Genomic DNA, 15,291 nt, shown 5'->3' on the forward strand with positions numbered 1-15,291 from the left:
AAACATACAAAAACGATGACGTCATGCGCATGCGTATTACGTGTTCTATAAAGAATGATGGATTGATAGGCGTCAATTTGAGATGTATAATTATCAATATGAATACAGGTGTCTGTGCAAATAACAATAACCAACAATTTATTCATTTGGAGTGTTTTATATGGAGTGTGAACATTCTACAGTAGGCAGAACCTGCAATTTGAAAATCTTGAAATTAATGTATGGATTCAGATGGGAAAAATGTATTCGTATTTTAAATGTTATTTATTTATTTACTTAATTGTATTTGATGTACCTTTACCCCGCAATTCATTCACCCACCGCTTATGTATATAGCCTATAGACAGAGATGTGATGCCATATACAGTATTCAATGATATGCTTAGAATATGAAAACATGAGGCAGTGAAAATGCATGTTAGATCCAGTGTACACAAGACCTCTCTCTCCGTCAGAAGATATCCATATATCAGAGTTCTGTTTGATATCCAAAACCAGTCAACATCAACAGCTTGTTATGTTAACTTACTCTCCTACCAGCCCAAGAGTCAGCAGGGGTAAAAATGAGCAGAGTTCATTGAATAATCTTGAGAGTTCAGTCTATAGGCATGCGCGCGAGTACTTCAAAACAACACGCAAGACATTCAAAACTACAATGGCGGACTATAGGACTGTGTTTGTGCTGCTCACGATTTTGAGTTTATTGACGCTTCTCCAGCAAAGTAATTGTAGTAATAAAGCAACCTCATCGTCCGTCCAGACAAACTTGCTCGATGCTTTTGCCATCTTCATTGTTTGTATTCACCGCTCTGTGGAAGAATGCTTATGTGCGCAGGCGCGTAGTGTTTCTTTACAAAGTGACATCGCCAACTACTGGCCTGGCATGCATAATACAGAGTTTTTAGTCATTTTAGCGGATCCGTGTGAACGGGGATTGTTTTGACAACGTTGTCATCTGTACGTGACACTTTTCAAAAACGCAAAGGAAAAACGTTTCAGTTTTTAGTACATCGTTGTCGTGTAAACGTACCCGAAGTGTCATTGATTCTGTATTGTTCTCTCCAATTTTGGCTTTGATGGCACTTTTGATTTGTAGATAGTAGAAATGTTGGTCTGTACCTAAATTATACTTTTGTGACAGTTCTGAAAAAGTAATACATTTATGATCGATGTAGAGATGGTGTAATGGTGTAATTCCTTTTGCTCTCCATCTAGTGTTAACAGGAGGTAATTTATTAAGCCACTTTCAAACGTGGAAATAAATCGGATACGTATCTGATTTTTTCCAATGTGTCTTCATTGTGAACAGCCAAGTCAGATTTAATGTGACATTTACATGAATCAACCTCAACATTCGTCATTTGCACACTTGATTTCCAGCGTATACAGTATGTGCCTGTTATATTTTAAATTTTTAAAGTGCGAGTCATATCTGTCTAGTTAATGCATTCAGCTTATTTTTAAGGAAAGAAAATAAAAGTATAGGCTTCAACAGTTGGGTTCAGCTATTCATTTGGCTTGCACTTTAAATATGCTTATGAAAAGATACAGATGTAGATTTATATATACTGGCGCTCTCTGGTTGTGTCACTCGCTCAGAAAATACAGTTTGTATATTTCTCAAGTGTATCAAAAGACAAATGCAAGCCAATCAATGGAAATATTAAATAAATAAAGATAACACTTCTACCTTAAATGTAATGCTGTTTTTCCTGCTGTCTTTCAATTTTATGGTGTGTTTCGCTCGTAGGTAATATTACAATTGAACTTCGATGATTATTATAAATATCACTATACGATGACCACATAAAAATAATTTAACAACAGTCGCCATCACTCGTGGACATATAGTACAATCCTACTATCCTATCTGCATTAAAAACACATAATTACATTTTTAATTATAATTTAATTCATTATTCATTATTCATACTATAATGATGAACAAGCCGGAGTTTGTTATTCGCATGCTCAAGGAGTGCTACACGTATGCGGGTCAGTTTAAGAGTGTCGGCTGTTCAGACCAGTGTCTGATATGGGCTACATTTAAAACGTCATGTGAACAACCCAACAAAAAAATCAGATTTGGGCAAAAAGTCTGATCTGGGCCACATTCAGCTGCAGTGTGAACATAGCAATTGTTCCAAAGCAGCTTTACAGAAAATCAGTTGTAATGTCTGTAACGTCTCAAAAACACGAATAAGCAACACTCCTAGAAACATAATAAACAATTTGATTACAAAAAAAATCTGAGTTTCTATAGCTTGGTATAATTTAACATTTCACAACTTTGTCCCTCTGTCCCTACATGTGGATATCAACTTTTAGGGAAACTATTTTGCTTTTTTTTTTTTTTTTGGCATGTTTATTAGGGACTACCTGTTACAAATCAAAAAGGAAATGAAAAATGCACACAGCAGTCACGTTCGGGTCTCAGGAGGATAAACAAGCCAGAAACACATCAGGGAACATTTCTATATAATTGAATTTTTTCTTTGCGTGCCCTCACTTCAATTTAGAGCACTTGACTATCTAATCAAAATAACAAAATATACATTGAAGTGAGGATATAAATAAAGATAAATATCTTGACATCTATGACAAGCAGAATTGACTTTTAATCATTCGCAGGATATGAATTGTTCATATCAACAATTCAGTTTTCACTAGTTAAAATGCTAATTCTTGGTATCAGGAATGGAATTACTACTAGTGAACGAGCTCATTTTTGAAATCAGTAATTACATTTGCACTAGTAAAAACGTGAATTCTTGAAATTCTAAAAGGAAGACATAACTTGCAGAAATACACATTCTTGATATAAAAAATGAAATTTCAACTAGAAAAAGCAGTAATTTTTTTATATCTGCAATTTTATTTTGACTAGTAGAATTTTACAATGATTTGTCATTCACTCCTATTTAAAATGCAATTACAGATATCTAGAATTACCAACATAGCACACTCTCCGAGATGTGTTTAAGACAGAATGCAATGCTTTCCAGATGAAACTAATTAATATCTGTTAAACATCTTCAAAAGATCAGATTTACAAACACTCCAAATCATAAACGTCTCAAAGATATCCTCTTAATTGTCTTATTGACATCCGAGAGGAAATGTCTTATAGATGTATTGCAGATGATCAAACAACCTAAAAAATACATCTTCCAGATGTAAACACAAACATCAAATAAATGTCTGGGTGATGTACCTGTGCTATCAGGGTAATTTTGTACTAGTTGGACTTCCAAATACACGTATTAGCTAAATACTTCTTACAAATATATAAACGATCAATTTTTAATATCATTAATTACATTGTTACTAGTAAAATATCAATTTCTGCTATAAAAAATTGTATTACAACTAGTAAAAATTAAAAATGTTGATCTCTGTAAATGTATTTCAACATGTTAGATTTGGTATTACATTGTTACTAGTACAAATATCCATTTCTGACATAAAAATGTAATTAAAACTAGTAAAAGAAAAATTAAAAAAAAAATTAAAAAATCTCTGTACTGTATTTCAATATGTTAGATTTTGTATTTCAGATATCTGGAAATGGATTGCGGATAATAAATAATTTCAATAAATTGGAGAGTAATTAAAGATATATAATAAAGCTTTTTTACTGGTTACAATCATATTACAGATATCAGAAATTGACATTGCCACAAGTGAAAACCAAATTACTGATAACAAAAATTAGCAAGTGCAAGTGTGTATGTGCATTAAATCTCTGAACACCGGCAGAGCTTTAACAACTTGTTATTCTGAATAACAACACGTGAAATTATAAAAATGTGATGCCATAAGTATTGGTTTCTATGTAAGCTCTGTGTGATGTCAATGTTTTTTTACTGTTATTTTGAAGAAAGAAAAAAAAAAGAAAAAATAAATCTTCATTTTTATTAATGCATATTATTTATGTTTCCCAAAAGAAAAGCAATGTGTAAAATAAGTAATCTTATTCTGAAACCGTTCTTGGTAACATCTGTGAATAAAATACGTATATATATATACATTTCAAGTATGACATGTCATACATGTTATTTTTAACTTATGAGTAATCGATGAGTGCTCGAACTATGAAATTACTTGAAAATGCCCATCTTTATCTACAATGATAACCGATGATTTATGGAAGCAACTAGTATCAATATATCAGTCTGCCTCTACTTTGAAGTACCTTGGAGTTCCACGTATTACCATCTGATAACATCACTGTACCCTGGTATTGCCACAGTACTTTATTGTAAGGGCAATATAAACTTTATTTAACAATACGAATATTGCTACAATATAAATTTCATGGCGATGCACCAAGCTTTCTTACTCAAACAATAATGTGCTCTCATGTTACTAACCTGGAAGTGCATAATATTCCTGGAAGCACCTTGGAGTAACATGTAAATACTGAAAGGACCACATGAGTTTAAAGCTTGCCAAGCATGTTATCATATTGTATCTTAAACTGCATGTGTAGTTTATCAAGATCACAGAACAGTTCATGTTCAAGGTTACTACAGTACAAATTCCTTGCAAAAAGTAGTACACCCACTGTATGTTAACCTGATGAAATCTGTTCTCTATCACCCTCTATCTCTCTCTGTATAAATGTCATCACTTGCCCTTTTACACAGTAAGTTTGAGCATCTTTACATCGCCCCTCTGTGTGGCTCGAACCAATCTTTCCTATCACACTAATAAGAGAGGCTGCAACAAGACACCAGTCATCATGTGGTCTGTTGGTTGGTTAATATGGGTGTTAGGTTACCCTGTTTAAATGGGCTAACTAGCCATGCCCAAAACACTTAAGCCATTAAACTCGCATAAACTGGTTTCCACATATTTAGCATGATTCAGTATGTACAGAATGTGCACACATGACAATACGGTAACACTTAAAGGTTGAGGTAAGTTTATACCAGCCCTGATACACGAACTCACCCTCTCCCGTGCGTAATTACCGAGTAACGTTGCGCCACCATGTTCCAAGGGCCACATTACAACACTGTCCCGAACAGACCTGCTCAACTGGACTGTTTCACCTGTGAACTACAAATCCTCTACGCTGCACACTGATAGATTAAATCACTACACAGGTGGTGTACAATATTGGTGAACTTTTGCAATAACAATAAATTAGACATTTGTCTAACACACAATTTTGGTCTCTCTGCCTCATGCATGCTCTGAAAGACTGTTTTCACATAAACTGTACACTGAAGACTACTCAGCCAATCAATGCATTCATTGCAGCCCAAAATAAATGAACAGAATTATGATCAACTTGTTAGCAATAGTTAGAAGAACTAGAAAATGGATGGTGTTATTACACATGAATGTGCTTTCGAAGCAATTTAAAAGCAACACTAAATCGGCACAGGCACTGACAGGAGACTTTGTGCTTCTAAAAGAATGCGGGTCAGACCTTAAGTCTTCAATTTGCATACCACATGGACACTAATAGTGATGGCCACACCACAAAGCTGCTTTTCATAACAGGTGATCCAAGTACTGCAGAATACACTGAACAAAGAAGATCATGTCGGTGTCAGTGTGTACTGGGTTTGCTGTACATGTGGGGGCCATGCTGTGAAAATCCTTATAATAAAACCTACTTTCAAATATGGTCTTAACTAGTAAAAAGGCTCAGCAGGGGGTAACTTAAATAAAGTCAGTGAATGTTTCAGGTTCAATACAAGTTAAGCTTTATCGAGAGCATCTGTGACATGCTGTTGATTGCCACTGGATCCCTCAATTTTTGAAAACACACAAAAATCACATTGACAATAATACACTTACAATGGAAGTATATGGGGAAAGGCATTCCGGAGAGCTTAAAGGAACAGTTCACCCAAAAAGGAAAATTCTCTCATTATACACTCACCCTCATGTCATCCCAGATGTCTATGACTTTCTTTCTTCTGCAGAACACAAACGAAGATTTTTAGATGAATATCTCAGCTCTGTAGGTCCATGCAATGCAAATGAATAGTAACCAAAACTTTGAAGCTCAAAAATGCACATAAAGGACACAAAAGTAATCCATTCGACTCCAGTGGTTATATCCATATCTTCAGAAATGATATGATAATGTGTGGGTGAGAAACAGATCAATATTTAAGTATTTTTTTTATTATATATTCTCCTCCCTGCCCAGTAGGTGGCGATAAGCAAGAAGAATGCAAAATCGCCAAAAATAAAAGAAGAATGTGAAAGTGGACATTTAAAGTACAAAAAGTACTAAAATGTATATCGGTTTCTCACCCACACCTATAAAATTGCTCATGAAGACATGGATTTAACCACTGGAGGCATATGAATTACTTTTATGCTGCCTTTATGTGCTTTTTTTTAGCCTTTCACTTACATTGAATTGACCTGCAAAGCTAAGATAATTTTCTAAAACTCTTTGCTTGTGTTCAGCAGAAGAAACAAAGTCATACACACCTCGGATGGCATGAGGGTGAGTAAATGATGAGAGACATGCTGTCTAAATTTTTCTAAGATTTTTCATTTTTGGGTGAACTATCCCTTTAAAAGCAGGAATGTGAAGGTCATATTTTTTTTTTACAGCACTTATATTAATTTTTCATAGAACAATGTGTTATTTGAGCTGTAAACTTGTCTAAATCTTCCTTTTAGTGGTGGGGCTACTGTTGGCGGATGCATTTTTAGTTTTACCAGTGTAATTCCTTTGGGTGGAGTTGGTTTCTCCATGTAAACAGTACTATGCTGTTAGCTACTTGGAGTTTACAGATTTTATAGAACTTCACACTAGTCTTGTGTTAGCACACATAGGCCTGATGTTTAAATTTTGTGTGTATTTTAAGCAATATTCTGGGTTCAATACAAGTTAAAATCAATCGACAACATTTGTTGCATAATGTTGATTACCACAAAAATTAATTTTCGATTCGTCCATACTTTTCTTGAAAAAAAAAAAAAAATGCAAGAATCAAGCAATAAGGCACTTACAATGCAAGTGAATGTGGATAATTTTTGGAGGGTTTAAAGGCAGAAATTTAAAGTTCATACTTTAATAAAATAACACATTAATTCTTCTGTTAAAACACGTGTATTATTTGAGCTGTAAAGTTGATTAAATTGTCATTTTTAGAGTCGTTTTAGGTTTTGTTGACATTTACATCTTCGTAGCCATAACGATGTAAATTGGATATAACTTTACAGAGAAAAGATTAGTAACTGATTTTAACCACACTAAAATCATTGTAACATGCATACTGTTTATGTCTTGTGGTTATACTTTTGAAAAAGTGAGTATTTTAACATTCAAAAATTGGCTCCCATTCACTTCCATTGTAAGTGGCTCACTGTAGCCCAGATGTTTTTTTTTAAAGAAAAGGAGGGACAAGTCAAAATTAATTTTTGTGGTAATCAACATTATCCCACAAATGCTGTTGATTGAGCTTAAAAGATTAACTTGTATTGAACCCAGAATATTCCTTTAATGTGTATCTCAGTGCAACGCCTTGCCCCATAGACTTCCACTGTAAGTGCATTCCTGTAAAAAATTATTTTATTTTTGTATGATTTACAAAATGAGGGATGTGTTGTGATTCCTTTCTGTGGAATTTAGACAGCATGTCACACAATCTTAAATTGTAATGAATCCAGAACCTCCCTTTAAATGAGAAAAGTTTAGGGTCAAGGGTCAATTTGTAGTCATTTTAATTCGATTAAATTAGTAACAATAGAGGTCAGTTGGATGTATATTTAAACGGTCACGGCTTTATAATTAACGACCGTTTTAATGACATGTACCGTAAACAACAAGTTACTACTGCCATGTTGTTTACATTCCAAGGTGCGTTCTAGAACGTCATCACCATCGCAGCCACATTCTAGAAAATTTCAAAATGAATTTTCGCGCGAACATCGATTCTCAGCGAATGGCCTCGATTCCAACCGTTGATGGAATGCAATTCCATCGATCAGCTGTCCAATGTGTGGGACTTATGAGACTGTAGGTTTTAATCTAGCATCATCGACCAGGACTCAAATAAACTGCACCAGTTGAGCCATGAAACCAGTCCATCATGGCCACATTAATAAGATTAGGATGACTTTATTAAAAATGAAACTGGAAATCTAGAGCTTGCATATCAAACGTGCATCTCTCGCGAAGCCCACATCCTTTGCACATCTTTACATGCAGATCATCTGATATAAATACAAGGTTTGGTCGCCATCTCTGGATTGCACGAGACGCTAAACCAGCTAGCATGCAGCTTAAACACTCATCGCTGGGCAAAATGCATACGCACTAATTACATTTTCACATTGCACTGAGAGGTTAAAGCATATAGGGCTTGTTTTGTCCATCTATCGCTCTGATGGCAGGTTAAATGTGCAAAACAGGGGCCTGTGTGTGCACTCGCGTGAACTGAAGTTAGCGAGATGGCTAAAGATGTACAGCCCTGATCCGAACATCTGTCCGGGGTAAACAGATGCAATGCATTCCGTTACTAATGCATCCTCATTTATCAGTTATAAAACGCACACATGGTTAGAGAAAAGAGCCGCTTACTCCACAGAACTGACATGTAAATGATAAAAAGAGGGAAGTGCTAGGATATGCATTTGCATAGCAACATGTTCCAATCTCAAGCATACAGCTCCATAACTACATGCATTGAAACCCCAGTGTCCTGAACTCGATGCACTGTGCCAGAAAGGTAACGTTCAGTGACTTGCGTTGTTGACAACTCACCTCATATTCTCAATGTCCCTGCCACCGCTTTTCAGAATGCAAATCGGTATGGCGATAACGGCCAGCAGCATCATGTACGCTACATAGAAGCACTTTTTGAAATAGAAAACAAACGTGCTGCTGGTCCAGAGTAGAACCGGGAGAATCAGCAGCAGAGGCAGTATCCACACAGCATCCATACCCGCGACCAGCGCCTCTCTCCCGGGCGACGAGAAATGACAGCGGTACAAGGCCAGCGGTGGAGTGGAGATGGGGACCGTAGGGGACCAACACAGAACCGAGCCTACATCAGAGACACTACGTCCAAGTCACACACTCCAGCAACTTTACCGATCCTCCCGCTCGTTGTCTACGCAATATCAGGCGATAGAGGCGAATGTCAATAAGACCCGGAGAAGATAAAGTCAATTTATCGGCTATTGGTTGAGCCTGACACAGTTTATCTATGGAGCCAGCGCTACGTGGTGTGTATAACCTTTGGCTGCCTGCCTTTTGTGTTAATAGCTAAGCCCGATTCGCGAACAAATCATTCTTTTGAACCGGTTCTTTTAAAAGATTCGATCGAACCGATTCGCAAAGCGATTCTATTACAATAACAAGCGTGGTAGTTTCCGCCACTTATATTATTGTTGTTACAATAAAAACTGCGATAATTTGGCATTATCTGATTATTCTGAAACATTCTGAAAGCTTCTTAGGGGCCTCACTAGAGGCACAGGTATCTCGCTGTTTTTCATCGTCTCACAAGGGATCACAGCATTTTTTAAGCACCATGTCTACTTTAAAAGAACTTAAAGGAATAGTATTAGTTAACCTAAAAATAATAATTCTCTCATCATATACTCACTCTCATTCCATCCCAGACGTGTATGACTTTCTTTCTTTTGCTGAACACACATAAAGATTTTTGAAGAATATCTCAGCTCTGTAGGTCCATGCAATGCAAGTGAATGGTGGCCAGAAATTTTAAGTTAAAAGCACATAAAGGCAGCATAAAAGTAATCCATACGACTCCAGTGGTTAAATCCCTGTCTTCAGAAGTGATAGGATAGGTGTGGGTGAGAAACAGGTAGATATTGAAGTCCTTTTATTCTGCCTTTATGTGCTTTTTAGAGCTTCAAAGTTCTGGCCACCATTCACTTGCACTGTATGAACCTACAGAGCTGAGATATTCTTCAAAAATCTTTGTTTGTGTTCAGCAGAAGAAAGATAGTCATACACATCTGGGATGGCATGGGGGTGAGAAAATGATGAGAGAATTTTCATTTTTGGGTGAACTGTTCCTTTAAACTTCTAAAAACGCGTCACGGGACACCTGCGTTTTGTTTCATTCTTTGCTACATCTATCTTCTTCTTTTTTTTTTTTTATTTTTTTTTTTTTTGAGCAATAACGCGTTTGGTCAACAGCCACTTTTACCCTTTAAAAGAGATTCTCTTAATTTATTACAATTGTACAGTAGCAATAATAACCTAAGTAACCGTGGGTTTTTTCTCCATAAAAAACAAAAATAATTTGGAACCACAAACGACATATTTTACGTTATCTACACAACACAATCGAAAACGTGTATTAAGATCGGTATTAAAATAGTACTAAATATATCTAACGTAAAATATCGCTGAGGAACTTCTGAGAACAACAGCGTTGACTCAGTTGAATCGTTTTATTTGAACCTGTTCATTGAAGCGAACCGTCCGAACGAGCCGATTCTCTGAATCGGACTTCCCCACGCGGAGCCTGCTTTAAATTTGAAGCCCTCACTGTGTTTCATGTGTGCTTCCGGTACTGGTTGCTTGTGTCTGGCCCTGTTCCAATACCCTCACTTGAGGTTTTGGTCTTGCAGTCTTACCCACTTGTCTAACGTATTTCCGGTGTTTGGTCACTATTGCGCAAGTGTTAAGACTGCAAGTGTGTGTATGACTTTTATTTGCACGTTGGGACACGCATAGACTTCACCATGAGTGAAGGTTGTGACAGCTGTTTTTGCTGGTTGTGACAGCTGTTTTTGTATTTTCACTCAGCTGAAGACTGATTGTATTTTGGTAGCAGTGACTGTTATAGCCTACTTAAAGGTGCAGTATGTAATATATTTACTGTACTAATGCATACAGTTATCATAATATGTTATCAGAGATTTAGGAAACATGCTAAGTTTAAATACTGGCTTCTCCGAAAACAATGCTACAGCCAGTATATTCTAATCTGAAATGTCCCTTCCAGGCCGGAATTTCTGTTTGTGTTTTGGCCTGTGTGATCCTGCCCATTTCCAATAGTATTTCGACACCCTGGGCTGCCAGATTTTAAACAAGGTAGCGGGCAAACACCGCGCACTAGCTAACATTGACAGAGTAATAAAAAATCCACATGAGCTGGCTTATAATTTGCAAACAATAAAAACATTGCAAACATATACGTTAGCTGATCAACTTACAATGTAAGGCTCCTCGCTTGCCATTGTCAGTTTGCTCGTTCCTGTTGCGTGTCCTCAACCTGGAAACCTGCGTGAGCTTCGAGTCTGGGGAGGAGGGGGCGGGGGAGACAACTCCCTCCAATATTTTGAATTTGGACTGCAGTACCCATTTTAAATGCTTAATGTCAATGTTACATATTGCTCCTTTAAAATAATAAATAACTGAATATGTTACCCATCTTTTCATTTAGTAATACACTGCTGGTTGTTGAAAGTGTATTGTGCTGTAGCAAATATGTAAGTACATTTTTATAATGTTTTTATTGCATGAAAATATTTGTAAATGTTAGTTAATTTTACTCATTTGCACATGAAAAAATTTTTTACTGTAAAATTGCGTCATCCATAACTGCTGTAAAATATGAAATATAAGCAATTTCTTTCTACTTTGTTTCACAATACACTGTATAAAACGTAATTACAAATCAAATAAAAATGTTACTATATAAACCTGTTTGATCCATTAATAGCTACTAATACAAACCATTTAAATGATATGCTTTGGATTCTCATTTATATAAGACGACCAAAGACTGCTTTACACAACTTATCAGTATGTGGTTTCATACAACAAATAAAAAGCATTAAAACGTATATTTTAAATACATATAAATGAGAAAGAATCCTGTTGTAGTGTGGTTGAGAAATTTTTTATTTTAAAACAACATTTACTAGACCGCATTTGTAGGTTTTAGAGATACGGGGCAAGAAGGATAACAAAGAGGTATATAAATCTACACATAAATAATATTTTGTATTTATGATGCTGATATTAAGTCATCCTGAACACGTTATATAATGTTGAATACAAAATAAATATATGCTTCACTTACTTTCACTATCTAATTATAATAAATAACTTATGTTGAAATGCTTCCCTTGACGTCATCATGGCTAAAATTAGTGTTGCCTCTTTTGAAGTTTTAAAATGGGGGGGGGGGGGGGATCACGGCCCTTAACCACATCCTCCACAGTTTTAGCAATAAATGCGTTAAGAGTTAATATGCGTTACTAATAAAAATTGTATACCCTCTCTTATATGCTGAAATGAGAACTTTCCTGACCCCTGACCCCTGAACAAAATACATCTTTTATATGTTCAAAATATATTTATTTTTATCCTTTCGATTATTTGTCTCCTCTATCTTATTTATGTATACATTTTGGTTAGTTTATATGTTTTTTTTTTTCTTCCTTCACCTGTACTTGTCTTTATGACTAAGTGATTGTATTCATACATTGTTTGATCTTATTGAACATTTATATAGATAAAAATCCACAGTTTTAGCACCATTTGTGGCCTTTTCGGATGGTCCTTTACCCACCATAGGCACATTTTTCAACTTATAGCAATGTTAAATTAGCGATCTGGAACGATTTCACCATGTCACCATCTGACCAGCTTAAATACGGGACAAATTTTATCTTTAAATATGGGACGATCCTGTATTTTACTGGGACGGGTGGCAACCCTAGCGAAAATACACAGATTGCTCAGGTAGGCGGGGTGCAGCTCCTGATCGTGATGAACTCTGGGATACACTTAAAGACCGCTCCGAAGCGGTATTCGCTGCTAGTGTGGATTTAGTGTGGGTTAAGTGCACTGAGCTTTGGTACATTTTAGTCATGGGACAGTTTTGAACACTTACTGTCACGTGCACGCGCACTCAAGTGGCCAAGACCGCAAGTGTGGGTATTGGGACTGGGCCTTTCTCTGTTGTCGCTTCAATATGTGTGTATTTAGTGCAATGTGTATTTGAAACAATTGTTAATCATTTAATCAATTCGATTAAAGCCAAAAATGGGCCAAATGTGGAGTGTGTAGGAAACGCCTGGAATATTATGGAACTGTGCAATGTGTAGTGAGTTTTCCAGCACCGGGGTTGATTGATGGTCCAGGTTACTGGAACAATTCTTGAGCATTGATTGCGCAGAAATAAATAATTTACACTTGATTTGATAGTGCAAATTACTGTTGAGAAAGACAAAGGTGTCTGTGCATGATTTTTGGTAAACATTCAGTACCGGGGCGGACTGGGAAGAGAAATCGGCCCGGGATTTTACACAGAAACTGGCCCAAAAGTTATTTGGGGGGGGGGAGGAATCTGGCCCAAAAGTTGTTGGGGGAGGGGGAGTGGTGTTGCTGTCCTTTTCTGCATATCGCTGCCCCCTTCGGCATATCGCAGCGCCGTTTTGTGGCCCATTCTGCATGAAGCAGTGGCCCATTTCAGTTTATCGCGGCCCATTTGGCCCCGTTTCGCGGCCGGCCCATCGGGAAAAGTCCCAGTTCTCACGATGGCCAGTCCGCCCCTGTTCAGTACTATGGTACAAATTAAAGTAGCATATTACCATCTGATACCATCACATGTGCTTTTTTTGTAAGGGTGTATTCTATTTTATTTTTGTCCAAGATTACTAAAGCTGAACTCTCAGATTCTCTTATTTTAAACAACAGACAGTCACACAAGTGCTGCCATTTAACCACACAAGATATTTACACAAAGGGACCCTTATGTTCGGTGTGTGTGGGTGTTTTTCTTATATGTAATGAGTTGTTTAAATATAAAATGATTGTAGTTTAGTAAAAAGGAACTCTGCATTTTACAGCATATATTTAAACTTTTTGATAGTTAATATGCAAGTGCAGCCTTGTAATAGGATCAAATCAAAGGGCTGTTATGTGAAGGGGGAAAAAAATCCCCCTATGAGATGTAGTTTCCTATGGTTATCAGTTTAGGAGTTTTTTGGATTGCTGGTAAGGACAATCAAGATGCCAAGTGTTGGGAAGTGATTAGAGCCAGATTATAGGGGGTGCAGTTAACAAGATTAAAGGATTAATCTGGGTGTGTGTAATCTGCTACACTCAGATATTTAATTCTGCAGTCAGAGTCACTTAAGGTGTTTAAAGGTGACCTGATCAGAGAACAACTCTGTGCCAGTGTGTGTTATTTCTTTGACAATTCTAATAGGTAGTAAATGTGTATATGTGTGTGTAAAGACATAAAAAAAAACATACAAATCATAGTAAAATTATATTTATTAGTTAACTGTTACTATATGTGAATTTATATTACTGTTCCACATTTAATCAGAGTTGATATCTAACTTGAAAGTGACCACATTTTAATAATTTGTGTACTTTAATACAAACATTTTGTTCTCACTCAGTTAATATCTCCACATTTGAGTGATATCAAAATTGGTATTTGCAAATAAAGTCTTAATTTATATATATATATATATTTATGTAATGTAAACATGTGTAGAACACTAAATAGACTACTTTGTAAATCCTGTTAGTAATTGTCTTTTAATATCATAACTAATATATAATTAATATCATTTATTAGTCAGTTGTTTTTTGATAAAGTCCTGTTCACACATCCTCTTGCATGAGTTAAAGAGCCAATCAGAGCAGAGTTTGCTGTTTTCCATGTCACTACATTAGCTCACCTGTTACCATGACATATTTGAACTGAACCTTGTCACACGGCATGATGTTCTTGTGTAGATGTTTACTTTAGACCTGGATGTATGAAGGCCATCCAAAAATTTACCAAGAAGTGCTGTGTCTTCATTTAACAAACAAACAATTGAAAAATAAATTGATATTTTGCATTTTATAGTATACTTTGTTATAATTTGATATTAAATTATCCTTAAAGGTGCACTCAGTAATTTTTTGAAGTATGTCTAAGTGGCTTACATTGGCTTGCATTGACTTTATTTAAAATTGTTTGATGTGCAGCACTTTGGGTCAACACCTGTTGCTTTTAAATGTGCTATAGAAATAAACTTTGACTTGACTTGACATAGTGGCCTGTATGCTGCATCATTCAAACACAGTAGTTTGTACTGTAAACCTGGATTAATTTAGTGCATAAATGAAAGTGTCCAATAACAGGACAGTTACTGAGATTAAGCTAGTAGTATTCAGCTGGTCATGTGATCCAAACATTTCTGCCCCAAGAGGGATCTAGATTGATCAAATCTAGACAGGCCCCATTTCCAGCACCCATCACTCCAACACCTTATCCTTGAGTAATCATGCTAAATTGCTAATTTGGTACTAGA

General features: G+C 36.1%; 1 protein-coding gene across 1 annotated transcript in view; it reads right to left on the reverse strand.

Moving 5' to 3' along the window:
• The window catches only part of LOC127430990 (1-acyl-sn-glycerol-3-phosphate acyltransferase alpha-like), a 35,062-nt gene extending 25,811 nt beyond the window's left edge, over nucleotides 1-9,251 (reverse strand). The window contains exon 1 of the mRNA XM_051681157.1: nucleotides 8,747-9,251. Coding sequence (XP_051537117.1) covers nucleotides 8,747-8,925 — 179 coding nt within the window. The 5' untranslated portion in view covers nucleotides 8,926-9,251. The remainder of the gene's footprint in view (nucleotides 1-8,746) is intronic.
• Nucleotides 9,252-15,291: the final 6,040 nt, after the last annotated feature.

Source organism: Myxocyprinus asiaticus, chromosome 40, assembly GCF_019703515.2.
Source record: "Myxocyprinus asiaticus isolate MX2 ecotype Aquarium Trade chromosome 40, UBuf_Myxa_2, whole genome shotgun sequence".
Lineage (NCBI taxonomy): Eukaryota > Metazoa > Chordata > Actinopteri > Cypriniformes > Catostomidae > Myxocyprinus > Myxocyprinus asiaticus.